The sequence below is a fragment of the Panulirus ornatus genome, chromosome 61, assembly GCF_036320965.1.
Source record: "Panulirus ornatus isolate Po-2019 chromosome 61, ASM3632096v1, whole genome shotgun sequence".
In the NCBI taxonomy this organism is placed as follows: domain Eukaryota; kingdom Metazoa; phylum Arthropoda; class Malacostraca; order Decapoda; family Palinuridae; genus Panulirus; species Panulirus ornatus.
In genome coordinates this window covers 1,197,186-1,224,849 of record NC_092284.1, presented here as the reverse complement: position 1 = coordinate 1,224,849, position 27,664 = coordinate 1,197,186, and the positions used below count along the sequence as shown (strand labels likewise).

The 27,664-nt window shown below is 40.3% G+C and overlaps 1 protein-coding gene across 1 annotated transcript in view; it reads right to left on the bottom strand.

Moving 5' to 3' along the window:
- Window positions 1-27,664, bottom strand: part of LOC139767467 (uncharacterized) — a 135,159-nt gene that overhangs the window by 43,269 nt on the left and 64,226 nt on the right. The window contains 12 exon segments of the mRNA XM_071696880.1: window positions 221-454; window positions 4,459-4,668; window positions 6,485-6,676; window positions 6,846-7,079; window positions 7,405-7,776; window positions 8,082-8,276; window positions 10,295-10,367; window positions 14,044-14,168; window positions 23,531-23,740; window positions 23,926-24,124; window positions 25,454-25,605; window positions 26,982-27,185. Of these exon segments, the coding sequence (XP_071552981.1) occupies window positions 221-454; window positions 4,459-4,668; window positions 6,485-6,676; window positions 6,846-7,079; window positions 7,405-7,776; window positions 8,082-8,276; window positions 10,295-10,367; window positions 14,044-14,168; window positions 23,531-23,740; window positions 23,926-24,124; window positions 25,454-25,605; window positions 26,982-27,185 (2,400 nt within the window).

Here is a 27,664-nt window from a genome sequence, read left to right as displayed (position 1 = left end):
ATTATCTACCAATCTTAGTAGATGTTAATTAACAAGATCATTCTCACAAAAGGTTATTAAAAATATTAATTCAAATATTAGCTTAAGACAGATAAACAAGAGATTAAAATTAAAAATATAGCACTTGAGCTTCTGGAGAGATACACAAGGGAATAAGACTAGAAAATATATCAATGCATATATCCAGTGAAATGTGATGGTATGATGAGGGCACCCTTACTTTTGGAGCAGGCCAGCTGTGGGTTGCCCGTTGTGGCAGGTGGGCATGAGCAAACAGGTCGCTGCTGGTGTACCTGACACTGGGCACTAGGGGGGCAGGAAGATGGGCAGGGGTGGGCACAGTGCCCTCCCTTGCACCACTGGGTGGGGCCACAGTCACGATGGGTGCGGCAGGCCTGGCCAATGCCACCAACGGTCCAGTTGGTAGCACTACCCACTCCTCCAGGGATTGCCGCTAGACACACACCACAGGTTAGTCACTATTACACACACTACACAAGTGGAAGACAGTAGTCTCAAGATGATGCTAATAAATAACTATTAGCTGACTAGTATATGGAAGAGGCATTGGTTAACAAGTTAACTAGAATATGGATGAGGCAGTTTGTTAACAAGCTGACTAGAATATGGCTGAGGCAGGTTGTTATCTAGTAGCTGATGTACAGTGATTATGTTTTAACCGTAAGATAATTCACTCATATATACAGATATCAATGATTAATCAAGTCAAAGACTAATGAAGATCATAAATTATTATTAATTTCTGAAAATGAAAGACAAATGATGCTAACTCTGACATGAAAGTTTCTATGAAGTTATGTGATGCAGGTGAAGTGAAAAATGAACTACAAAAGTCAGTCCCACTTAATTAGTCAATGAACACACACACACACACATATATATATATATATATATATATATATATAATGTGCACTCAAGGTATAAGAGTACTCACATGCACATAAATGCATTTGTATACAAATAAACACTCATCTTGCAGAAAATAAGCCTCAGGTTTGTGTGTGTGAGGACTTGGTAGTGAATACTGTCAAAAAACTGTTGCCAAAAGTCCCACATTTGGAGAAGAGTTAAACAGGAAAAAGATTTCTTTAAGCAAATGCTAAGAATAGATTTCAAGTGTTTGGATGAGGAAATATTTAGTAACCTATTCATATCAAATATGATAGCAAAACTGGAATGTGCTTCTCAAGTTTGGTCACTGGGCCTAAAGAAGCATCAGAAGCTAAAGGAGATAGTCCAGAGGAGAAAGAATGAAGTTGGTATCAAAATTTAGAGAGCTGAGTTACAGTTTAATATTTAAATTTTCTCACCTGGAAAGGAGAAGAGTGGAGGTAACTTGATCAAAAACTTTTTTTAAGTTTTTACAAGGAATCACTCACATGGGCAGTGACTAGCTCTTAAAGCAATGTAGGGATAGAGAAACCAGACGACAAGAAATTAAGCAAGAAACATGTTAAAAAAGGTATACTGAAGTACTTTCATAGTATAAGAGTGGTGGATGAATGGAATAGAAAGGACATGGTTAATGCACACACCATATGCAAATTTAACAAGTATGACAACAGAATGTTGAAGACAAGGGGGCCCACAAGTTTAATACTCTCTCCCTGCAAATTACAGTGTAGTGTAGGAGGACAGATGAAACAGCATCAGTAGCTGAAATGAAAATGGCTGTGCAGTTATGGGAAACTTATGGAGAAACTAGTTGCCTTTAAGGCATAAATGGAAAAATTAGTACAATACGAAGCATAACGTGAAATAAAATTACCAATATAAGCTTGCGTTTAAGTGAAACGCTGAAAGAGTGAATACTAAAAAAATTGGAACAGTCCTATAGAATGTGAGATATCAACTGATTTCACATGATATAGTTTAGTCATGTCCCAATGGTGAAAAACCTAATTCACTAGTTGCATGTAAGCCCAGGTAAGGTAAAGAAGCCACTGGAGGCCCTAGATAAGATATAGAAGCCCTAGGGAAGGTACAGAAGCAACTGGAAGTCCTTGGTGAAATAAAGAAGCAAATGGAAACCCTTTGTATGGTGAAAAAGCCACTAGAAGCTCTAAGAATCTACTGAAATGGTTTGGTCACATGGAGAGAATGAGTGAGAAAAGATTGACAAAGAGGATATATTTGACAAAGGTGTAGGGAACAAGATGCAGGAGACCTAACTGGAGGTGGAAGGATGATTGACAAAGAGGATATATTTGACAAAGGTGTAGGGAACAAGGAGAAGCAGGAGACCTAATTGGAGGTGGAAGGATGGAGTTAAAAAGATTTTGAGCGATCAGGGCCTGAACATGCAGGAAGGTGAAAGGCGTGCAAGGAATAGAGTGAATTGGAACAATGTGGTATAACGGGGTTGACGTACTGTCAATGGATTGAACCAGGGCATGTGAAACATCTGGGGTAAACCATGGAAAGGTATGTGGGGCCTGCATGTGGAGCTGTGGTTTAGGTGCATTACACGTGACAGCTAGAGACTGTGTGAACGCATGTGGCCTTTTTTTGTTTTCCTGGTGCTATCTCGCTGACGTAGGGGGTTGCATATTATTTCCTGTGGGGCTGTATGGCACTGGGAATGAATGAAGGCAAGCAAGTTTGAATATGTACATGTATGTATATATGTGTGTATATGAATGGATGGGTCTTTCTTCATTTGTTTCCTGGAGCTACCTCACTGATGTGGGAAATGGCAATCAAGTATAATAAAAATAAAATATACATATTATCCCTGGGATAAGGGAGAAAGAATACTGCCCACATATTCCCTCCAGTTTTATTTTCCTCACTGATGTGGAAAATGGTGATCAATTATAATAAAAACAAAATATACATATTATCCCTGGGATAAGGGAGAAAGAATACTGCCCACATATTCCCTCCAGTTTTATTTTCCTGAAAAAAGGAACAGAGAAGGCTGTCATCTGTTCTTGACAGCTACCTCACTAATGTGGTAAATGGCAAATATGTAAGGGAGTGGGAAGAGAATTATATGTATATACACAGATTTCATCCCTGGGGATTGGGTAGAAAGAATACTACCCATGTATTCCTTAAGTGAGGAAGTCCAGAATGGTGCAAAAAACAGTTATTTAGCAACAGAATACTGTGCAAGTAAGATTTGCATAAGGAAAACACAGTGAATGCTGAAAGTGGTCAAATTCAGTAGGAGGTAGAATAAATGAGTAGTTGAGAGATATTGCCTCACGAATGTAAAAAAATCCCTCCTCTTATGCACAAATAGGTAATCATACACCCACACACATGCATTCATATATGCACAGAAACATACTTCTCTACAAAGTCAGAAAGAGGTCATTAACTAGGTGCAGTTATGGAAAACAATGAACAACTTACCAGCTCTACCATACCACATGTCAACATTCACTCTTTGTGAAGTCAGAAAGATGTCACTGACTGTTAGCGTACAGTTCTATGAAGCACAAGGACACTCTTTCCATCTCTAGCAAGCATACCAGTGTTATCCAAGATGCTTGTCAATGATGTTACTGATGAGGGTGATTAAAAGAAAAAATACAGCAGCAATATTCATGAATTATCAAGATGATTCTGTGTGGTAAAGTCTGGCCAGATGTTAGCTTGTTACATTATAAAAAAAAAAAAAAAAATCAGTTGTAGGGAACTCTCAACTATTCAAGAGAGGATTTCACCTTTAATGATCCTGGAATCATGTAGAACTCAAATACAAGAGACATCAAGTACATGGCAGAACTGCAGGGATCTGTTGGAAAACTTGTTACATATAGGGTGACTTAAAAATAATATGTCAGAACTTGCTAACTCATCTTGCTGACATGAAACATGAGATTTGGGAAGGTTGACTTTAATGATATACACTTTATAAACTTTCAAAATGGTCAAACTACCAATGGAGAATCAGCACAGTTTAGGGGATGAAACTGATAGTGTTGGGAGAGGAAGGCATACTGTAGTTCTATCCATCACCTATATCCACAAAGGCTCTTAGTCACAGTCAAAAGATTTAATGAATTTATCATGATGCTGTGAAAGCAATACATCAAATTACTTCCTTCATAAAATCTGATGGTCATGATAAACAAGACTGGTTAACAAATTCATCGGTGTTCTAACTTGGGGAAGCATTTGTCTGGTTTGGTGGTGCTGGAATTCATCATTAAGACTTACCTACATCGAGCAATTTTGATTTGCTGGTGTACTGTGGTATTAAAAATGAAAAACTGCAAACTGAATTACATAGTATAGTGTGTACTGATTACTTTTTCTTTTTTCAAGTGGGAGATCAATTCACCCTCAACCTGAACAGTAACTTCTTGATATGACATACCCTCGAGTTTAATCCAAGATAGCTGTAAAAAGAGATAAGACTACATGTCACCAGCAAATCAGGATATCCAGTAATGAAGATAAGATTATATTCATCTAAAGACTTACATGGCTGGCAGTCTATCTTGGGATCACCAACATATCCTTCAGGACACCTACACACAGGCTGGTGTTCCTTCACATAGCAAAAGGCATTGGAATCACATGTATCCTCAAGAATGCATGGGTTGATGCACCGCTGGTTAATACAGGACAGAGAGTCAGTGCAGTCGTCATTGCTAGTGCAGTCTGGCTCAGGCTCAATAATCACAGGTGGTACTGAGGAGAAGAAAGTTCACACAGCTTTAAAAAGTGAGTGTATGTGTATATGAGAGACAGTATGCACATGTGTGGGGAGGGAAGTATACATGTAAGAACACTACTACTATTCTTAAGCACAGAATAAGCTCAAGTGTATAGCTTTGTAGCTGAAAAATCAAACTTACTTACTATGATCTTCACTCAAAAAAGTTACAAAACTGGAATATGCGTAGAAAAAAAACAGCTCTCACTCTCTCTCTCTCTCTCTCTATATATATATATATATTTGGGAGCGGGGGGCTGGAAATCCTCCCCTCTCGTTTTTTTTTTAATTTTCCAAAAGAAGGAACAGAGAGTTGGGCCAGGTGAGGGTATTCCCTCAAAGGCCCAGTCCTCTGTTCTTAACGCTACCTCGCTAATGCGGGAAATGGCGAATAGTCTGAGAAAAAAAAAAAAAAAAAAAAAAAAAAAAAAAAAATATATATATATATATATATATATATATATATATAAACGTGTGGTTGTTTAATTTGTTTGTGGATGGGGTTGTTAGGGAGGTGAATGCAAGAGTTTTGGACAGAGGGGCAAGTATGAAGTCTGTTGGGGATGAGAGAGCTTGGGAAGTGAGTCAGTTGTTGTTCGCTGATGATACAGCGCTGGTGGCTGATTCATGTGAGAAACTGCAGAAGCTGGTGACTGAGTTTGGTAAAGTGTGTGAAAGAAGAAAGTTAAGAGTAAATGTGAATAAGAGCAAGGTTATTAGGTACAGTAGGGTTGAGGGTCAAGTCAATTGGGAGGTAAGTTTGAATGGAGAAAAACTGGAGGAAGTAAAGTGTTTTAGATATCTGGGAGTGGATCTGGCAGCGGATGGAACCATGGAAGCGGATCACAGGGTGGGGGAGGGGGCAAAAATCCTGGGAGCCTTGAAGAATGTGTGGAAGTCGAGAACATTATCTCGGAAAGCAAAAATGGGTATGTTTGAAGGAATAGTGGTTCCAACAATGTTGTATGGTTGCGAGGCGTGGGCTATGGATAGAGTTGTGCGCAGGAGGATGGATGTGCTGGAAATGAGATGTTTGAGGACAATGTGTGGTGTGAGGTGGTTTGATCGAGTAAATAACGTAAGGGTTAGAGAGATGTGTGGAAATAAAAAGAGCGTGGTTGAGAGAGCAGAAGAGGGTGTTTTGAAATGGTTTGGGCACATGGAGAGAATGAGTGAGGAAAGATTGACCAAGAGGATATATGTGTCGGAGGTGGAGGGAACGAGGAGAAGTGGGTGACCAAATTGGAGGTGGAAAGATGGAGTGAAAAAGATTTTGTGTGATCGGGGCCTGAACATGCAGGAGGGTGAAAGGAGGGCAAGGAATAGAGTGAATTGGATCGATGTGGTATACCGGGGTTGATGTGCTGTCTGTGGATTGAATCAGGGCATGTGAAGCGTCTGGGGTAAACCATGGAAAGCTGTGTAGGTATGTATATTTGCGTGTGTGGACGTATGTATATACATGTGTATGGGGGTGGGTTGGGCCATTTCTTTCGTCTGTTTCCTTGCGCTACCTCGCAAATGCAGGAGACAGCGACAAAAAAAAAAAAAAAAAAAAAAAAAAAAAAAAAAAAAAAAAAAATATATATATATATATATATTTTTTTTTTTTTTTTATACTTTGTCGCTGTCTCCCGCGTTTGCGAGGTAGCGCAAGGAAACAGACGAAAGAAATGGCCCAACCCCCCCCCATACACATGTACATATATATATATATATATATATATATATAAGAAGTATAAAGCATCAATATTAAAGAAAAAGCACAAACCTAGTGCTGGTGCTACTTACACCTCTTGCACTGAGTGAAAGGGTCACCCATGTAACCCTCAGCACACTGGCACTGCCGCTTGTGGTTCACTCCTGAGCATATTGCATTGAGGCCACATGTGTTATGACGACAAACATTAATACAAGTGCCTTCCCTACATGCCTCGTGTGTCCTACAATCTGAGTCAACATGGCATTCTGGCTCTCTGACATCTGTAGGTACAGAAAATGGAAATGTTGATACAAATGCCATTATACACTCAACTTCAGCTATGCTAGGCTGAGCTGTCTCCACTTGTGATTTAGTGCAATTAATGTTACATAATATTAATACAGAAATGAAAGACCAAGAATTTGTGTATTGGGTCAAGAAAATACCTACCTGGCTTAATGCAGATGCCATCCTTAATCAAAATTTGATTTGGTGGGCACTGGCACAGCATAGTTCTGAGTGGTTCACCATCCACTACATGGCACTCTTGGGAGGGTGGGCATGGCGAGTTAACCACACAAGGGTTCTGGCATATAGCATTGATGCAGGCATGTTGAGATGGACAGTCAGAGTCTCGTCGACATTCAGGCTCAAGTGGAGGCTCCGTGATAGGAGGTTCTTGTACTGGAAGAATACTTCAATTAAGAATATGTCATTTAAGTTTGTACAGAAGGGTAACAAAAGTACAATGGTTGGTAACAAGCTTGTCCAATATGAGGTCTTCCTATGTATGAAGACAAAGACATGAAAGTGCCAAAGAAAGTGATGACCATGTGGAATAAATTGGAAGAGCCTTTTCTTCATAGAATTTGATACTGTTTTCCTCTGATATATGAAGATATATGAAATGATTATACCTAATCCTTCATTTCAAATTTTCTTTATACACTGTTTATGAGTAGTCGTGAATATCTGGAGAAAGTTGATTTTGAAACTGAAAGAGTCTCACCTTTGAAGCACTGAAGGAAGGGGTTGCCAGTGAAGGATGGTGGGCACACACACATTGCTGCATGATTGGCAGCACGGCACTCAGCCTGCACTGCACACGTTGTTGCTCCACACACAGGAATGCAAACACGATTCAGGTGGTCACAGGCCTTATCATCAGCACAGTCTTCACTTGAGGTACAACCAACCGCAACACAAGCAACAAGTGCATTACCCTGGGTGCCTGGTGGACAATGGCACTGAGCACGGTGCAGGATTGCCCGGCAGTCGGCGTTAAGACCACAAGCTTGGCCACTGTATGTGCAGGGGTCTACACAGTTCTGGTTGATACATGCCTTATCCGCAGGACAATCCTCATCTTCCATACAGTCAGCTGTGAGAAGTTCAAGATTATCATGTGGCCTTACCTGTGGTTGCTGTTAAGTCTAATTACTGGCAGCAGGTTAGCGATATATCCAAAAGCAGGTTAGGCGCTCAGAAGCAGGTTAAAGCATGAAGTGTCCACAGCTGAAAGAGGCCAATCAGAACTTCCTAGGAACTGTTGTAATCTCCTTAGTTCTCGATTCGATGATCACCTTTGGCAAGTAATCTCAGTATCTGTAATGAGATGCCATCCATTCCACCTCCCATGCACACTCATGCTATAGCAGTTATTTACTTATTTCTTCTTGTACTTACGTTTAAAGCACTCAATCTGAGGATTGCCAGCCCACCCTTCAGGACAGTAACAGATGGGTCGGTGTTGTTGGGTGCGACACTTTGCTTCACGGCCACAAGGGTCCTCCATCAGGCAGGGGTCCACGCATACCTCCTTGATGCAAGCCTGGTCAAAGTGGCAGTCAGAGTCGATGCGGCACTCAGGCTCTGGCGTTACTGTTGCAATAGGTAAACTTGTTAAAATCTTAAGGAGTACTGAACATTCTTTTGGTCTTCTAGTAACATTACTTGGGTCAATCTACAATTTCCTAAGAATAAGCTACTTTGCAAAATTAGTAGTTGCCAAGCTTTTTCATGCAACACTATCTGTATTCATTAACGAAACATCTTATTGTAATAAACTTACCTCTTGTGGGGAATAAGGACGAGAGTTTGCATAAGCATGTGAGTTTCTGGTATAAATGTTACCTTGATAATCACTGTTTATTTTAGTATTTCTCTGTCTTGAAGGTTGATTTGTACAATTTAAGTAATGCGATAATTACCAAACTTTTAAAGTAAGGAAAATCTAATTTCAATTCATGTTAAGCTTCTTCATTAAAATGAAGACCTGGACAAAGTATGGCCTGAATATCAAAATGAAAGAAAATAGCTTCAACATACTAAACTTTTAGTTCATTTAAAACTGAAGTTGACATAAGCTTAGGGATATAGAGACTCAGACCAAATCTCAGTTTAAGTAAAACCTTTCATGCACAAACCAGTTAAGTAACACATAATAAAACCTGAGAGACACAAGGTGATCTGATCTCTGTAAATACGAGTCAAAAAACTAGAAGGAAAGGAGTGGCCCTTCAAACCTACCTGATGTGCAGCCTACAAATGGGTCTCCTGTAGTGTCATGAGGGCAGAGACAGTAAGGCCGGTGCTTGTAGGGCTTACACACGGTGCTTTCCGGACATGGGTTGCCAGCATAGCAGGGATTTTGGCAATGGAAATCCAGACACGAGTCGATTTTAAAACAGTCGATGTCTATTTCACACTTGCGAGGAGGGCGAGGGGCAGCTATGGGGTGGGTTATGGGGTTATGGGGATTATGGTGAGTTAGTGGGGTTTGGTAACCTTGAGCAGTAGTGTCTAGCTGTGTGACAACAAAACCACATATTGACTTCCTGTACCTTAAATGCTAACACACTATTTGCAACAAAGGTGCTATGAGAACAACATTACTGCTCGAGAAGACCAATAGTGCTACAAATTATCTAAATATGGTTGGGAGAACAAAAGATGAAGCTATTCTGACATAATGTTGGACCTCTGTATGTCTCATAAAAAAAGATCCACTTAAATCATCAAAAACGAGGTTGAATGAAAACAATCATCTGACCATTGTAGAATGAATCATTATGGCTTTTATACATATTCCTGAAGAGAATTTTAAGCATCACTTTCCTTAATAAAAAAAAGCCAATGAGTCTATCAACCAAGTAAAGTCAGCAAAGGGATGCATCACTCTGTGGACACTATTTAAGTAGTCAAGAGTTATATATACTTAATAAAATGCAATACCTGTCAAGCAAAGGCTGTTGGTCAGTAGTACTATGATGTGTATTTTCATTGTATTTCACTTCGGCATGTGGACGTTCCCAATATGACTTACAAAGGCAACAACAGTATGTAGAAGTAGCTTATGGTACTGTGCTCACCTGAGCTACATTGTAGTGGCTGATGAGATGTTAAAAAGCAAATATTATATTAAAGGCAACATGTATTTTAATCAGGCATTCAGCAAGTTGAAATGTTTCAACCAATCCTCCATTTAACCAAAATTCTAGTGATCATTAAGGCTGTGGTCAGCAGTGCTTTTATAACATGCATTGTGCAACTTGCTATGACATCAGCTCAAACATTTATCCAAACTTACAACTTCAATTACAACTTACAATAGGTTGCCAAGAGGTGAATACTAACAACTATATATGCAAGCAGCTGGTGATAAGGCACCAAATATATAAAGTTATATTTGTGCATTAATGAAAGAGATATTTACCATGTAAACCAAATCACAAGAGGAAGAGCCATGTCTAGAGCTTTAACAGAGTGGTGAAGTACAACTTAGAGCTCTAACTTGAGTAAGAGAGAGAAAAAGAGCTAAATTACTTCCAGCTTAATCCAATTTACTAGAGAAGCATGTATTTTGAAGACTGGGAAAACAGCACCATTCATCTACTCACTTAGATAGCAGTTAATGCTTGGGTTTCCTGTGTACCCTGGGGGACATGAGCACTCTGTTCGTCGACTGACAACCTAGAGAAAAAGAAATGCTCTTAAATGCATCATTCTTTAACAAAATATTCAGCTAGTATTTACACTATCTATCTATTTCTGAAGCCTTTTCCCTCCAAGAACTCATCAAGGGGATGGCTATGGCAATGGAGTACACATATCCCTGTCCTTACATGCCTCCCTCACATACTGTATTCCATGCATTATTCTTCCATTTCCACCAAGTGTTGAACTATTGTAATGAGCATACATTTAGTTTCTGAATATAGCAAATCTATCATCTTACAGAAACTGCTGCTTTACAAAGACTATACAGGGAACATATTACAGAAGAGAGAATCAAAAAAGGATGTGTTCAAGACTGCACTAATCTTTAAAGACAGAGGAATATGCGAGAGCATGAAAAAGACAGGATATGCAAAATAAGGCCTAGAGGAGCACATGATAATGAAACACAGCAAGACATGATTTTGACATAATAAGCACCTGCTGAAAATGTTACACTATTATCTCTTTTGATACTATTGACATCAATCTAGGATAACACAGCAGAGTGCTACTTGCATTTATCTACACTTACATATAGTAAGGTGCTACTGGCTTCATTCTACTCTTATGCAGTAGGGTACTAATGGCATTAATCTAAATATGCAATTTCCCATCACAAGCTGAATTTTATACATTCTGAGGGCTCTGTTGGCTGGCCACAGATGGCATCCAAAAGAAAAGGATGACTCTGCAATGGTCTGAAGGTCTCAGCAGCGGCCATGGTGGGCGTTTACAGACATTTCATTGACACTTGCTATAACTGGCAGCTACTACTACTTGTAGCCCCCATGTCACCCATATTTAGGACTTGCCAACACAGAGGATAATTTGTTTTTGCAAGCACAGAAATGCCAAAGTCTTGACTCATAAGAAACAAAAAGAATGATTCTGATAGTTTTTAATGCATCAAATCATTATTATTTTTTTTTATTATACTTTGTCGCTGTCTCCCGCGTTTGCGAGGTAGCGCAAGGAAACAGACGAAAGAAATGCCCCCCCCCTACACATGTATATACATACGTCCACACACGCAAATATACATACCTACACAGCTTTCCATGGTCTACCCCAGACGCTTCACATGCCCTGATTCAATCCACTGACAGCACGTCAACCCCGGTATACCACATCAATCCAATTCACTCTCTTCCTTGCCCTTCTTTCACCCTCCTGCATGTTCAGGCCCCGATCACACAAAATCTTTTTCACTCCATCTTTCCACCTCCAATTTGGTCTCCCTCTTCTCCTCGTTCCCTCCACCTCCGACACATATATCCTCTTGGTCAATCTTTCCTCACTCATTCTCTCCATGTGCCCAAACCACTTCAAAACACCCTCTTCTGCTCTCTCAACCACGCTCTTTTTATTTCCACACATCTCTCTTACCCTTACGTTACTCACTCGATCAAACCACCTCACACCACACATTGTCCTCAAACATCTCATTTCCAGCACATCCATCCTCCTGCGCACAACTCTATCCATAGCCCACGCCTCGCAACCATACAACATTGTTGGAACCACTATTCCTTCAAACATACCCATTTTTGCTTTCCGAGATAATGTTCTCGACTTCCACACATTCTTCAAGGCCCCCAGAATTTTCGCCCCCTCCCCCACCCTATGATCCACTTCCGCTTCATTGGTTCCATCCGCTGCCAGATCCACTCCTAGATATCTAAAACACTTCACTTCCTCCAGTTTTTCTCCATTCAAACTCACCTCCCAATTGACTTGACCCTCAACCCTACTGTACCTAATAACCTTGCTCTTATTCACATTTACTCTTAACTTTCTTCTTCCACACACTTTACCAAACTCAGTCACCAGCTTCTGCAGTTTCTCACATGAATCAGCCACCAGCGCTGTATCATCAGCGAACAACAACTGACTCACTTCCCAAGCTCTCTCATCCCCAACAGACTTCATACTTGCCCCTCTATCCAAAACTCTTGCATTTACCTCCCTAACAACCCCATCCATAAACAAATTAAACAACATGGAGACATCACACACCCCTGCCGCAAACCTACATTCACTGAGAACCAATCACTTTCCTCTCTTCCTACACGTACACATGCCTTACAACCTCGATAAAAACTTTTCACTGCTTCTAACAAGTTTCCTCCCACACCATATATTCTTAATACCTTCCACAGAGCATCTCTATCAACTCTATCATATGCCTTCTCCAGATCCATAAATGCTACATACAAACCCATTTGCTTTTCTAAGTATTTCTCACATACATTCTTCAAAGCAAACACCTGATCCACACATCCTCTACCACTTCTGAAACCACACTGCTCTTCCCCAATCGGATGCTCTGTACATGCCTTCACCCTCTCAATCAATACCCTCCCATATAATTTACCAGGAATACTCAACAAACTTATACCTCTGTAATTTGAGCACTCACTCTTATCCCCTTTGCCTTTGTACAATGGCACTATGCACGCATTCCGCCAATCCTCAGGCACCTCACCATGAGTCATACATACATTAAATAACCTTACCAACCAGTCAACAATACAGTCGCCCCCTTTTTTAATAAATTCCACTGCAATACCATCCAAACCTGCTGCCTTGCCGGCTTTCATCTTCCGCAAAGCTTTCACTACCTCTTCTCTGTTTACCAAATCATTTTCCCTAACCCTCTCACTTTGCACACCACCTCGACCAAAAGGTGAGAACAATGGAAGTAAGGGGAGTGGGGGAGGAATGGGATGTATTTAGGGAATCAGTGATGGATTGCACAAAAGATGCTTGTGGCATGAGAAGAGTGGGAGGTGGGTTGATTAGAAAGGGTAGTGAGTGGTGGGATGAAGAAGTAAGAGTATTAGTAAAAGAGAAGAGAGAGGCATTTGGACGATTTTTGCAGGGAAAAAATGCAATTGAGTGGGAGATGTATAAAAGAAAGAGACAGGAGGTCAAGAGAAAGGTGCAAGAGGTGAAAAAAAGGGCAAATGAGAGTTGGGGTGAGAGAGTATCATTAAATTTTAGGGAGAATAAAAAGATGTTCTGGAAGGAGGTAAATAAAGTGCGTAAGACAAGGGAGCAAATGGGAACTTCAGTGAAGGGCGCAAATGGGGAGGTGATAACAAGTAGTGGTGATGTGAGAAGGAGATGGAGTGAGTATTTTGAAGGTTTGTTGAATGTGTTTGATGATAGAGTGGCATCAAATCATATAAATAAAAATTTTACAAATCATTTTATATACTTGGGATTCATCAGCCTCTAGATAACATGTTCAGTTTAGTTTTAACTCATAAGAATGTTTTCATATTTCATGTATTTTTTTAAAGGGGGATCAGCTGCTTACTTAAGGGGTTAAACCATAACTTGGATTTTAATACAAGTCATAAGTAATGTGATGACCACCTAAAATGACTATGATGCTAGAACTAATTCAAATAATTACATTACCCAAGATCACACTAAATCAGTGGTAGGCAAAGCCAATGCTCTTTTCTGGAGTGAGAAGCCCTTTGACAAAATTACAAACCTTTTGTCTAATAAAGATGATACTTCATCAAAGATGACTTCACTTGCAGCATAACAACATGCAAGCAAAATCCAGTAATGCCTGGATACTAGAATATCACACTGAAAAAAGAATAACATTACTCAGCTTGTCTTTAAGCCTTACCTGGCATTCAGCATTTGGAGCGCAAGGGTTAAGGACAACACATGGATCAAGGCACTGCCGGTTGCGACACACCTCTGTTGGTCCACACTCATCATCTGAGGTACAACCTGGTGGCTCTGTTGGGCCTAGAGTCAAAAGTGAAATAATGAAACTGATCCTCAAAACTATTAAGTCTGAATAACCACTCTGTTAACACTGAGAAAATATGATACAAACCCCCACTTCTTTATCATTTATAAACATTAAGACAGCAAGATGCAAGCCCAGTTCTGCATTGAAAGACTAACTGTTACCATGATTACATTCATTATTTTCATACTGAGAACTGTATCCTCTCAAAACAATAAAATACTGAAATCAATGAATGTGTGATGAATAACTGTTACACTATTCTACAAAGAATATATTAACTGGCGCATGAGTTCGGTTCTGCTGGTTAAGTGATGACTATAAAACCTTTTAAAGATGAGGAATCATAACTGGAAATTAAAATATAGATGATATCTTTTGGTCAAAAATAAACCCAAGTGTCAATGATGCTCACCTGGAATGATACAAATTTTATTAGATTAGTTCAAAATAATGAATAAGTGTAGCATTTAGCAATATGTAGTTTTATCATATTGTTAACTCAATTTCACAATGAAATATAATGAACATTACATTTTTAATCAAATCTGCTCAAGTAAGTGATTATCATTTGTTTGACTGATGTCCTTATACTGTATGACGTCAGTGAATTTTTAAGAGGCAGGCTAAACTGTAGAACTGTTTAGAAAGGGTAGTCTCTTATGAAATGAACCAAATCTCAGTACAATAAATATCTAAAAGTAGACTTTTTACAACGAGATGGATATATTCATATATCAGTAAAAAAATACCTCTTTTTTTTTTTATTATTGTTAGACTTGACAGCTATTTCCCACATCAGAAAGGTAGTGCCAGGAAACAGATGAAGACCCATCCACTCATTTAAACACATGCACATACAAATACAAACACATACATTTATACGCATGTAAATATTCATACTTGCTTGCCTGCATCCATTCCCAGGACCACCCCACCCCACAGGAAAGTAATGAAAGGATAAGAAAGATGTGTGGTAATAAAAAGTGTGTGGTTGAGAAAGCAGAAAAGGTGTGTTGAAATGGTTTGTATATATATAATCGCTGACTCCCATGTCAGTGAGGTAGTGCCAGGAAACAGACAAAGAATTGACCATCCACACATATACACATATGCACATATGATACACATATCACATATGTGATAGAAGAAAGTTAAGAGTAAATGTGAATAAGAGCAAGGTTATTAGGTACAGTAGGGTTGAGGGTCAAGTCAATTGGGAGGTAAGTTTGAATGGAGAAAAACTGGAGGAAGTAAAGTGTTTTAGATATCTGGGAGTGGATCTGAAAGCGGATGGAACCATGGAAGCGGAAGTGGATCATAGGGTGGGGGAGGGGGCAAAAATTCTGGAGGCCTTGAAGAATGTGTGGAAGTCGAGAACATTATCTCGGAAAGCAAAAATGGGTATGTTTGAAGGAATTGTGGTTCCAACAATGTTGTATGGTTGCGAGGCGTGGGCTATGGATAGAGTTGTGCGCAGGAGGATGGATGTGCTGGAAATGAGATGTTTGAGGACAATGTGTGGTGTGAGGTGGTTTGATCGAGTAAATAACGTAAGGGTAAGAGAGATGTGTGGAAATAAAAAGAGCGTGGTTGAGAGAGCAGAAGAGGGTGTTTTGAAATGGTTTGGGCACATGGAGAGAATGAGTGAGGAAAGATTGACCAAGAGGATATATGTGTCGGAGGTGGAGGGAACGAGGAGAAGTGGGAGAACAAATTGGAGGTGGAGAGATGGAGTGAAAAAGATTTTGTGTGATCGGGGCCTGAACATGCAGGAGGGTGAAAGGAGGGCAAGGAATAGAATGAATTGGATCGATGTGGTATACCGGGGTTGACGTGCTGTCAGTGGATTGAATCAGGGCATGTGAAGCGTCTGGGGTAAACCATGGAAAGCTGTGTAGGTATGTATATTTGCGTGTGTGGATGTGTATGTATATACATGTGTATGGGGGTGGGTTGGGCCATTTCTTTCGTCTGTTTTCTTGCGCTACCTCGCAAACGCGGGAGACAAAAAAAAAAAAAATATATATATATAAAGAAATATTTTTTTTTTTTTTTTTTATACTTTGTCGCTGTCTCCCGCGTTTGCGAGGTAGCGCAAGGAAACAGACGAAAGAAATGGCCCAACCCCCCCCCCCCATACACATGTACATACACACGTCCACACACGCAAATATACATACCTACACAGCTTTCCATGGTTTACCCCAGACGCTTCACATGCCTTGATTCAATCCACTGACAGCACGTCAACCCCTGTATACCACATGGCTCCAATTCACTCTATTCCTTGCCCTCCTTTCACCCTCCTGCATGTTCAGGCCCCGATCACACAAAATCTTTTTCACTCCATCTTTCCACCTCCAATTTGGTCTCCCTCTTCTCCTCGTTCCCTCCACCTCCGACACATATATCCTCTTGGTCAATCTTTCCTCACTCATTCTCTCCATGTGCCCAAACCATTTCAAAACACCCTCTTCTGCTCTCTCAACCACGCTCTTTTTATTTCCACACATCTCTCTTACCCTTACGTTACTTACTCGATCAAACCACCTCACACCACACATTGTCCTCAAACATCTCATTTCCAGCACATCCATCCTCCTGCGCACATCTCTATCCATAGCCCACGCCTCGCAACCATACAACATTGTTGGTACCACTATTCCTTCAAACATACCCATTTTTGCTTTCCGAGATAATGTTCTCGACTTCCACACATTTTTCAAGGCTCCCAAAATTTTCGCCCCCTCCCCCACCCTATGATCCACTTCCGCTTCCATGGTTCCATCCGCTGACAGATCCACTCCCAGATATCTAAAACACTTCACTTCCTCCAGTTTTTCTCCATTCAAACTCACCTCCCAATTGACTTGACCCTCACCCCTACTGTACCTAATAACCTTGCTCTTATTCACATTTACTCTTAACTTTCTTCTTCCACACACTTTACCAAACTCAGTCACCAGCTTCTGCAGTTTCTCACATGAATCAGCCACCAGCGCTGTATCATCAGCGAACAACAACTGACTCACTTCCCAAGCTCTCTCATCCCCAACAGACTTCATACTTGCCCCTTCCGGACTCTTGCATTTACCTCCCTAACAACCCCATCCATAAACAAATTAAACAACCATGGAGACATCACACACCCCTGCCGCAAACCTACATTCACTGAGAACCAATCACTTTCCTCTCTTCCTACACGTACACATGCCTTACATCCTCGATAAAAACTTTTCACTGCTTCTAACAACTTGCCTCCCACACCATATATTCTTAATACCTTCCACAGAGCATCTCTATCAACTCTATCATATGCCTTCTCCAGATCCATAAATGCTACATACAAATCCATTTGCTTTTCTAAGTATTTCTCACATACATTCTTCAAAGCAAACACCTGATCCACACATCCTCTACCACTTCTGAAACCGCACTGCTCTTCCCTGGGGATAGGGGAGAAAGAATACTTCCCACGAATTCCCTGCGTGTCGTAGAAGGCGAGTAAAAGGGAAGGGAGCAGGAAATCCTCCCCTCGTTTTTTTTTTTTATTTTCCAAAAGAAGGAACAGAGAAGGGGGCCATGTGAGGATATTCCCTCAAAGGTCCAGTCCTCTGTTCTTGATGCTACCTTGGTGACGTGGCAGATGGCGAATAGTATGAAAGAAAAAAGAAATATATATGTGTGTGTGTGTGTGTGTGTGTGTGTGTGTGTGTGTGTGTGTGTGTGTGTGTGTGTGGGGGGGGGTATGTTTGGTTGGGGGGGGGGGGGGGGGTATGTTTGGTTTTTTTTTTTTTTGGGGGGGGGGGGGGGGGGGGGGGGGGGGTTCCTTTCATGTGTGGAGGATTGGCAACGGGAATGAATAAAGGTAACAAGTATGAATTATGTACATGTGTATATATGAATGTTTATGTATATATATGTATACGTTGAAATGTATAGATATGTATATATGCGTGTGTGGACATGTATGTATATACATGTGTATGGGGGTGGGTTGGGCCATTCTTTTGTCTGTTTCCTTGCACTACCTCGCTAAGGTATAATAAATGAAAAATATATATGTACATATGTGTGTATATGAGTGGATGGGTCTTTTTTTGTATGTTTCCTGGCACTACCTTGCTATTGTGGGAAATGGCAATCAAGTAAGTTTGAATGGAGAAAAACTGGAGGAAGTGAAGTATTTTAGATATCTGGGAGTAGACTGAGCAATGGATGGAACCATGGAAGCGGAAGTGAGCCAGAGGGTGGGGAAGGGGGTGAAAGTTCTGGGAGTGTTGAAGAATGTGTGGAAGTTGAGAACGTTATCTCAGAGCAAAAATGGGTATGTTTGAAGGAATAGTGGTTCCAACAAAGTTATATGGTTGCAAGGCATGGGCTACAGATAGGGTTGTGCGTTGGAGGGTGGATGTGTTGGAAATGAAATGTTTGAGGACAATATGTGGTGTGAGGTGTTCTGATTGAGTAAGTAATGAAAGGGTAAGAGAGATGTGCGGTAATAAAAAGAGTGTGGTTGAGAGAGAAGAGGGTGTGTTGAAATGGTTTGGACACATGGAGAGAATGCGTGAGGAAAGATTGACAAAGAGGATATATGTGGAGGGAAGAAGGAGAAGCAGGAGACCAAATTGGAGGTGGAAGTATGGAGTAAAAAATATTTTAAGCGATCGGGGCCTGAACATACAGGAGGGTGAAAGACATGCAAGGAATAAAGCGTACTGGAACAATGTGGTATACCAGGGTGGATGTGCTGTCAATGGATTGAACCAGGGCATGTGAGGTGTCTGGGGTAAACCATGGAAAGGTGTGTAGGGCATGGATGTGGAAAGGGAGCTGTGGTTTGGGTGCATTCCTCATAACAGTTAGAGACCAAGTGTGATTGAATGTGGCCTTTCTTTGTTTTTTGTTAAACAAGTGAACACTTGTGTACCAAATGGTGTCCTAGCTATGTCTCTTCGTTGTATATCAAATAACATATTTCTTTCTTGTATCTCCCCTGATGATGTGATTATTACACGAAAGTGCACTTGGGAACTAATAGTGTTTCATTTCCCCGTGGACTCATAGGAAAGTTTTGTGGGGCCTGGATGTGGAAGGGGAGCTGTGGTTTCGGTGCATTACACATGACAGCTAGAGACTTGGTGTGAACAAATGTGGCCCTTGTTGTTTTTTCCTAACACTACCTTGTGCACGCACTGGGGAGGGGGGGTTCTGTTTTATGTGTGGTGGTGTGGCAACGGGTATGGATGAAGGCAGCAAGTATGGATATGTACATGTGTATGTCTGTGTATGTATATGTTAAAATGTATAAGTATGTATATGCGGGGGGCTGGAAATCCTCCCCTCTCGTTTTTTTTTTTTTTTGTTAATTTTCCAAAAGAAGGAACAGAGAAGAGGGCCAGGTGAGGATATTCCCTCAAAGGCCCAGTCCTCTGTTCTTAACGCTACCTCGCTATCGCGGGAAATAGCGAATAGTATGAAAAAAGAAAAAAAAAAAGAATGTATATGCGTATTTGTGGGTATTTATATATATGCATTTGTATGTGGATGGGTTGGGCCATTCTTTCATATGTTTCCTTACACTATCTCGCTATTAGGTAAAGTAGGGTTGAGGGACAAGTCAATTGGGAGGTAAGTTTGAATAGAGAAAAACTGGAGGAAGTGAAGTATTTTAGATATCTGGGAGTGGATTTGGCAGCAGATGGACCCATGGAAGTGGAAGTGAATCATAGGAGGGGGAGGGGGTGAAAGTTCTGGGAGTGTTGAAAAATGTGTGGAAGTCAAGAATGTTATCTTGGAAAGCAAAAATGGGTATGTTTAAAGGAATAGTGGTTCCAACAATGTTATATGGTTGCGAGGCGTGCGCTATAGACAGAGTTGTGCGGAGGAGGGTGGATGTGCTGGAAATGAGATGTTTAAGGAGAATATGAAAGGGTAAGAGAGATGTGTGGTACTAAAAAGTGTGTGGTTGAGAGAGCAGAAGAGGGTGTTTTGAAATGGTTTGGTCACATGGAGAGAATGAGTGAGGAAAGATTGACAAAGAGGATATATGTGTCAGAGGTGGAAGGAACGAGGAGAAGTGGGAGACCAAATTGGAGGTGGAAAGATGGAGTGAAAAAGATTTTGAGTGATCGGGGCCTGAACATGCAGGAGGGTGAAAGGCGTGCAAGGAATAGAGTGAATTGGAACAATGTGGTATACCGGGGTCGACTTGCTGTCAATGGATTGATCCAGGGCATGTGAAGCGTCTGGGGTAAACCATGGAAAGTTCTGTGGGGCCTGGATGTGTAAAGGGAGCTGTGGTTTCGGTGCATTATTATATGACAGCTAGAGACTGAGTGTGAACGAATGGGGCCTTTGTTGTCTTTTCCTAGTGCTACCTCGCACACATGGGGGGGGTTGTTATTCCATGTGTGGCAAGGTGGCGATGGGAATGAATAAAGGCAGACAGTATGAATTATGTACATGTGTATATATGTATATGTCTGTGTGTGTATATATATGTATACATTGAGATTTATAGGTATGTATATTTGCGTGTGTGGACATGTATGTATATACATGTGTATGTGGGTCGGTTGGGCCGTTCTTTCGTCTGTTTCCTTGCGCTACCTCGCTAACGCGGGAGACAGCGACAAAAGCAAAATGAAATGAAATAAAAAAAAAATATTTTTTTTTTTTATTATACTTTGTCACTGTCTCCCGCGTTTGCAAGGTAGCGCAAGGAAACAGACGAAAGAAATGGCCCAACCCCCCCATACACATGTATATACATACGTCCACACACGCAAATATACATACCTACACAGCTTTCCATGGTTAACCCCAGACGCTTCACATGCCTTGATTCAATCCAATAACAGCACGTCAACCCCGGTATACCATATCGCTCCAATTCACTCTATTCCTTGCCCTCCTTTCACCCTCCTGCATGTTCAGGCCCCGATCACACAAAATCTTTTTCACTCCATCTTTCCACCTCCAATTTGGTCTCCCTCTTCTCCTCGTTCCCTCCACCTCCGACACATATATCCTCTTGGTCAATCTTTCCTCACTCATTCTCTCCATGTGCCCAAACCACTTCAAAAACACCCTCTTCTGCTCTCTCAACCACGCTCTTTTTATTTCCACACATCTCTCTTACCCTTACGTTACTCACTCAATCAAACCACCTCACACCACACATTGTCCTCAAACATCTCATTTCCAGCACATCCATCCTCCTGCGCACAACTCTATCCATAGCCCACGCCTCGTAACCATACAACATTGTTGGAACCACTATTCCTTCAAACATAACCATTTTTGCTTTCCGAGATAATGCTCTCGACTTCCACACATTCTTCAAGGCCCCCAGAATTTTCGCCCCCTCCCCCACCCTATGATCCACTTCCGCTTCCATGGTTCCATCCGCTGCCAGATCCACTCCCAGATATCTAAAACACTTCACTTCCTCCAGTTTTTCTCCATTCAAACTCACCTCCCAATTGACTTGACCCTCAACCCTACTGTACCTAATAACCTTGCTCTTATTCACATTTACTCTTAACTTTCTTCTTCCACACACTTTACCAAACTCAGTCACCAGCTTCTGCAGTTTCTCACATGAATCAGCCACCAGCGCTGTATCATCAGCGAACAACAACTGACTCGCTTCCCAAGCTCTCTCATCCCCAACAGACTTCATACTTGCCCCTCTTTCCAAAACTCTTGCATTTACCTCCCTAACAACCCCATCCATAAACAAATTAAACAACCATGGAGACATCACACACCCCGGCCGCAAACCTACATTCACTGAGAACCAATCACTTTCCTCTCTTCCTACACGTACACATGCCTTACATCCTCGATAAAAACTTTTCACTGCTTCTAACAACTTTCCTCCCACACCATATATTCTTAATACCTTCCACAGAGCATCTCTATCAACTCTATCATATGCCTTCTCCAGATCCATAAATGCTACATACAAATCCATTTGCTTTTCTAAGTATTTCTCACATACATTCTTCAAAGCAAACACCTGATCCACACATCCTCTACCACTTCTGAAACCACACTGCTCTTCCCCAATCTGATGCTCTGTACATGCCTTCACCCTCTCAGTCAATACCCTCCCATATAATTTACCAGGAATACTCAACAAACTTATACCTCTGTAATTTGAGCACTCACTCTTATCCCCTTTGCCTTTGTACAATGGCACTATGCACGCATTCCGCCAATCCTCAGGCACCTCACCATGAGTCATACATACATTAAATAACCTTACCAACCAGTCAACAATACAGTCACCCCCTTTTTTAATAAATTCCACTGCAATACCATCCAAACCTGCTGCCTTGCCGGCTTTCATCTTCCGCAAAGCTTTCACTACCTCTTCTCTGTTTACCAAATCATTTTCCCTAACCCTCTCACTTTGCACACCACCTCGACCAAAACACCCTATATCTGCCACTCTATCATCAAACACATTCAACAAACCTTCAAAATACTCACTCCATCTCCTTCTCACATCACCACTACTTGTTATCACCTCCCCATTTGCGCCCTTCACTGAAGTTCCCATTTGCTCCCTTGTCTTACGCACTTTATTTACCTCCTTCCAGAACATCTTTTTATTCTCCCTAAAATTTAATGATACTCTCTCACCCCAACTCTCATTTGCCCTTTCTTTCACCTCTTGCACCTTCCTCTTGACCTCCTGTCTCTTTCTTTTATACATCTCCCACTCAATTGCATTTTTTCCCTGCAAAAATCGTCCAAATGCCTCTCTCTTCTCTTTCACTAATACTCTTACTTCTTCATCCCACCACTCACTACCCTTTCTAATCAACCCATCTCCCACTCTTCTCATGCCACAAGCATCTTTTGCGCAATCCATCACTGATTCCCTAAATACATATATATATATATTATCCCTGGGGATAGGGGATTAAGAATACTTCCCACGTATTCCCTGCGTGTCGTAGAAGGCGACTAAAAGGGGAGGGAGTGGGGGGCTGGAAATCCTCCCCTCTCCTTTTTTTTTTTTTTTTTTAATTTTCCAAAAGAAGGAACAGAGGGGGCCAGGTGAGGATATTCCAAAAAAGGCCCAGTCCTCTGTTCTTAACGCTACCTCGCTGATGCGGGAAATGGCGAATAGTTTGAAAAAAAAAAAAAAAAATATATATATATATATATATATGCTGTTCATGTTTTCTGTCCTTTCAGATTAGAAAAAAAATTCTGCAAATTTACTGGTAGAACAAAACACATCAACGTGAAGAGACATACATAAATGTTAAATTTCACTACTGATATTGACTTAAAAGCTTGCACAAGACTACAACATTCTCATTTAAAATCTTACGTGGTGTGCACTCGATGTAAGCATTGCCACCAAAGCCGGGCAAACACTCGCATGTCATGGTTCTGAAGGGTAAAGTGTCAATAACTTTGCAGTTAGCATTGGTGCCACATGGGTTGATAACTTGGCATGGATCTTCACAATGCCCACTGAAGCATGCAAGTTTGCTGGGACATTCACCATCTGTCTGGCACTCATAAGGTTGTTGTGGTTCTGCAACAGTTTGGGTTATCATGGATATAATATTCAGCTTCCTTTAATGGGTGTGAAAGATATATCTTGAAAAACTGAGCCTCAATTCACTAAATGAACCAAAACCTTAATTTTTTGAGTCTATAGTTGGCATGTCTTTCATATAGAACTATAAAGTTGACAACAAAAGAAAGGAGAACACTCACTAGGGTTACACTCAATGTATGCATCTCCCATATAGCCAGGAGGGCAGGTGCACTGTGGCCGGTGGTTAACAACACGGCACTCTGCACCAGGTCCACAGTTGCATGGGTTTTTGCATTCTTGAGTGATGCAAGCTAACCAAGAGGGGCATTCAAAGTCACTGTTGCACTCTGGTTGCTCACAACGAACATATGGATCACCCTACATGAGAAACAAAGTTCATGTCACTGTGCAGTACTGCTAATCCTCCCGACTCAGTAAGAAAAATAATATTGAGTAATTCATGATGCTACACATTGCTACTAATAATATTCCTATATAAATATATATTACTACCAAAGCAAGGCAGGAAATTAAATTATTAATGTATATTTTTCCATCACTAAAGCTCCAATGGTGGCATTCTTTCATGTAGTTCCCCTACAGATATCAGGCATAAGCCATTCATGAATAACACAATGAGGGAAATAGAAAAAATTAATAAATGCAATAATCTCAAATTATGAACCTTTTGTGGATGTGGAAACTTTGGGGTACATTATACAAGAAAAACTACACACACCAGCAACACAGCTGGATACAAATAAAGAACCTCTTAAAGCAGCGACAGCAGTACCTGCAAACTTGATATAACTTTGCATGGACAATGGCAGAGTCTGTAAACATATACAAGCAACAGCGCTTTGAGTACTTTCCTAAAAGCCTCTCAGAAAAATAGAAGCAAGGCAAATTATCAAGAACCTTTTGCTGCAATAGCAACAGCAATCTGTGTGTAATTACCAAGACCCTGGGCTTGAGAATTAATCGTTGTTAAGGTAGAGTCCTGGACTCATAAAGAACGTATCAAATCAACAGCAGCAGTTAAGGTGCTTCATAAAATTTTCTCTGTGCAGCACACAACAGAGTTTTGATACCAGTACATATATACAGACCCTTTTTGCAGCAACAGTTTGATGTATTTATCAAGGCCCTGAAAGAGCTGCATACAGCATCAATATTTACTAAACTCATCAGTACAGCAGTGGGGTATGGGTACTTACTAAAATACTCTCAGGGGAGCAGAGCCTGGGACCTTAAATATTTTTCTGGACAGAAGAAATCTGGGTACCTATCAAGGACCCTTCAGAGCATCAATACTCTGGGTATTTCCTAAAAATCTCTCTGAGCAGCAACAGGGCCAAATACAAAGTGACTATGTGGTCTCAGAAAGTGTTGTATATTTTTTTGAATGGTGGTTACAACTTGATGCTGACAGCCTTAATGACCCTGGCAGCTGATAGGTTACAAGCCTAAGTAACCAACCAACCTTAAGCAGCAAAGCTTGGACACTTACTTAAAATCTAAAAGGGAAAAATAACAATGGCTAAAGAACTTTACTAAGCATCTTCTGATGTAACATGAAAGACTTGGCTATTACCAAGACCTTCTCAAAGAAGCGACAGTTTGGGAGCTCACAAAGACCCTCTTAGGACAGTAGGAAAAGCCGGTGGAAATACCATGATACTCAGCATCAGATGATAAGGGACCTACCAAGAATCTCTCTGGGCAGTAACACTGGGCCCGCTGATTGGTGACTCGACACTCGGCGTTGATACCACACTTCTCATACTCACAAGGGTCATCACAGTCCCTGTTAATACAGGCCTGCAGCACCGGACAGTCTGAGTTTGAGCGGCATCCAGCTGTGGGTAACCCGAGTGTACGAGTCAGTGTTATTACTTGGCTAAGTGACAAAGTACTTACCTGTGTATGTGAATGAGAAAAATCTGCATGTGTATGTGTGCGAGTGTAATTACCTATTTGTAATGTATAGGGAGAAAGTTTTATTCTTGTGGAGTTCTAATGTCCTTACCCATTTGTAATATACTGGAAGAGAGTTTTACTCTTGTTGGGTCCTATCTTCTGAACTTTCTTTATCATACAACTTGAATTTTGATTTACTATCCGCATTAACCTTAAGTGTATGTGATAGGTATTTAAATGTTATGGGGAGACAGTTTTACAATTATGTTGCCTCATCTCTTATCTTGTAATAATGTATCTTGTTTTTACTCCTATGTATGCACACAAACACACACCCTAAAGTAAAGCACATATTTTGGATTGAAAATGCACAGGGGAAACTTGAGTGCAATGAGTGTGTGAAACTGCATAAGGTTGACAGATGAATAGAGTGAAAATCTTACACTACACATAAGTATATCGAGTCTGAAACTATATGTTTTATAAACTGAAATACACCATGTCCATGAAATTGCAAGTTGATGACTGATGAAGGAAAGAAAATTCAAGTAATAATTGCTAAAATTAGCACAATGTATTACCTCAGTTATAGCATTGTAGTCAGTACTGAAGTATGTATATTCTAATGTCACTGGTTGGCATACATGTATGTCAAGTGATATATAGGCAGTGATTATTACACATATATAATAGTAAACACAACAGTCATTGGTTGCTACACACACAGTCATTGACAGTTCCTAATACTACAGTCAGTGGTTGATACATATATTTACAATCAATAGTTGCACTAAATATCAGTTAGTGGCTACAGCAAAAATATTTACAGTAACTGATTGCTACTAATACTTGAAACTGTTTTCTACATATACATATAATACATATACAATCATGTTTCTAAATAATATCTACAGTCATTAGTCTTTATAGTTATATGAAGTTGCTTATTTTTGTCATCATAAGCTACAAATATTCTCAGTCTGCACATTCTTGTTTAATGAACAGAAAGGTCATGTAAAAATAAGACAAATATTTAATGAAAAGAAACAAGCATGTCAATGATTCAAACTTAATGGCAAAACAATACTAATCTAATGTTTGAAAGAGAAAGAGAGAGAAATGTGGTCACATACATATTCAAAATTACATTTAATTGAAACTCCTTGCTTGATAAAATGTTACATACCTCACAAAACAGCTAAAATCAAATCATGATTTAATTAATGAGTGCAATTTTTGAAACTTTTCATGAAAAGATTTAAAGTACATATCAATTTTTTTTTCTAACCTACTTAAAATAGTGCGAAGACCTTACCCACTAAACACTGGATATTGGGGTCACCAATAAAACCATCTGGGCAAGAGCAAACGGCTCTGTGACGAATGACATGACACTCAGCATTGGGGGCACAATTGTCATATATGAGACATGGGTCCCGGCACTGCTGATCGATACAGGCTAAGGCATCACTGCAGTCGTCATCCACATAGCACTGAGGCTGAGGTGTAATGACTTCAGCTGCATTGAGGAAACAGGGTGTTAGAAATGAGGTACTAAAGGGACAACTCCAACAGTCCCCTTACCCAGGATAGATTTCCACCAAACAGACACAAATATGAACTATATGTATATTACTTTGCTTAAGGAAATCCTGGTTAAATAAGAGCATTGGTGTACCTTAGATCAATCCTTATCAGTAAGTATTATATATATATATATATATATATATATATATATATATATATATATATATATATATATATATATATATTCACATAAAAAAATTTAGAGAGAAAACTTAAATATAGTTTACCAATGCTGAACAATGCAAGACTCACTGATGCAAACAGTTTAAGATGCAGTTTATAGGTGTGGACGATGCAGTTCGTACGATGCAGGCTTTGTGATGCAGAACTGAACAATGCAATCTCTGAATATGCATAAGCTTATACTAAATAAAATAATGACAGGCACAAGGAGAAAAACATGCATCGTGC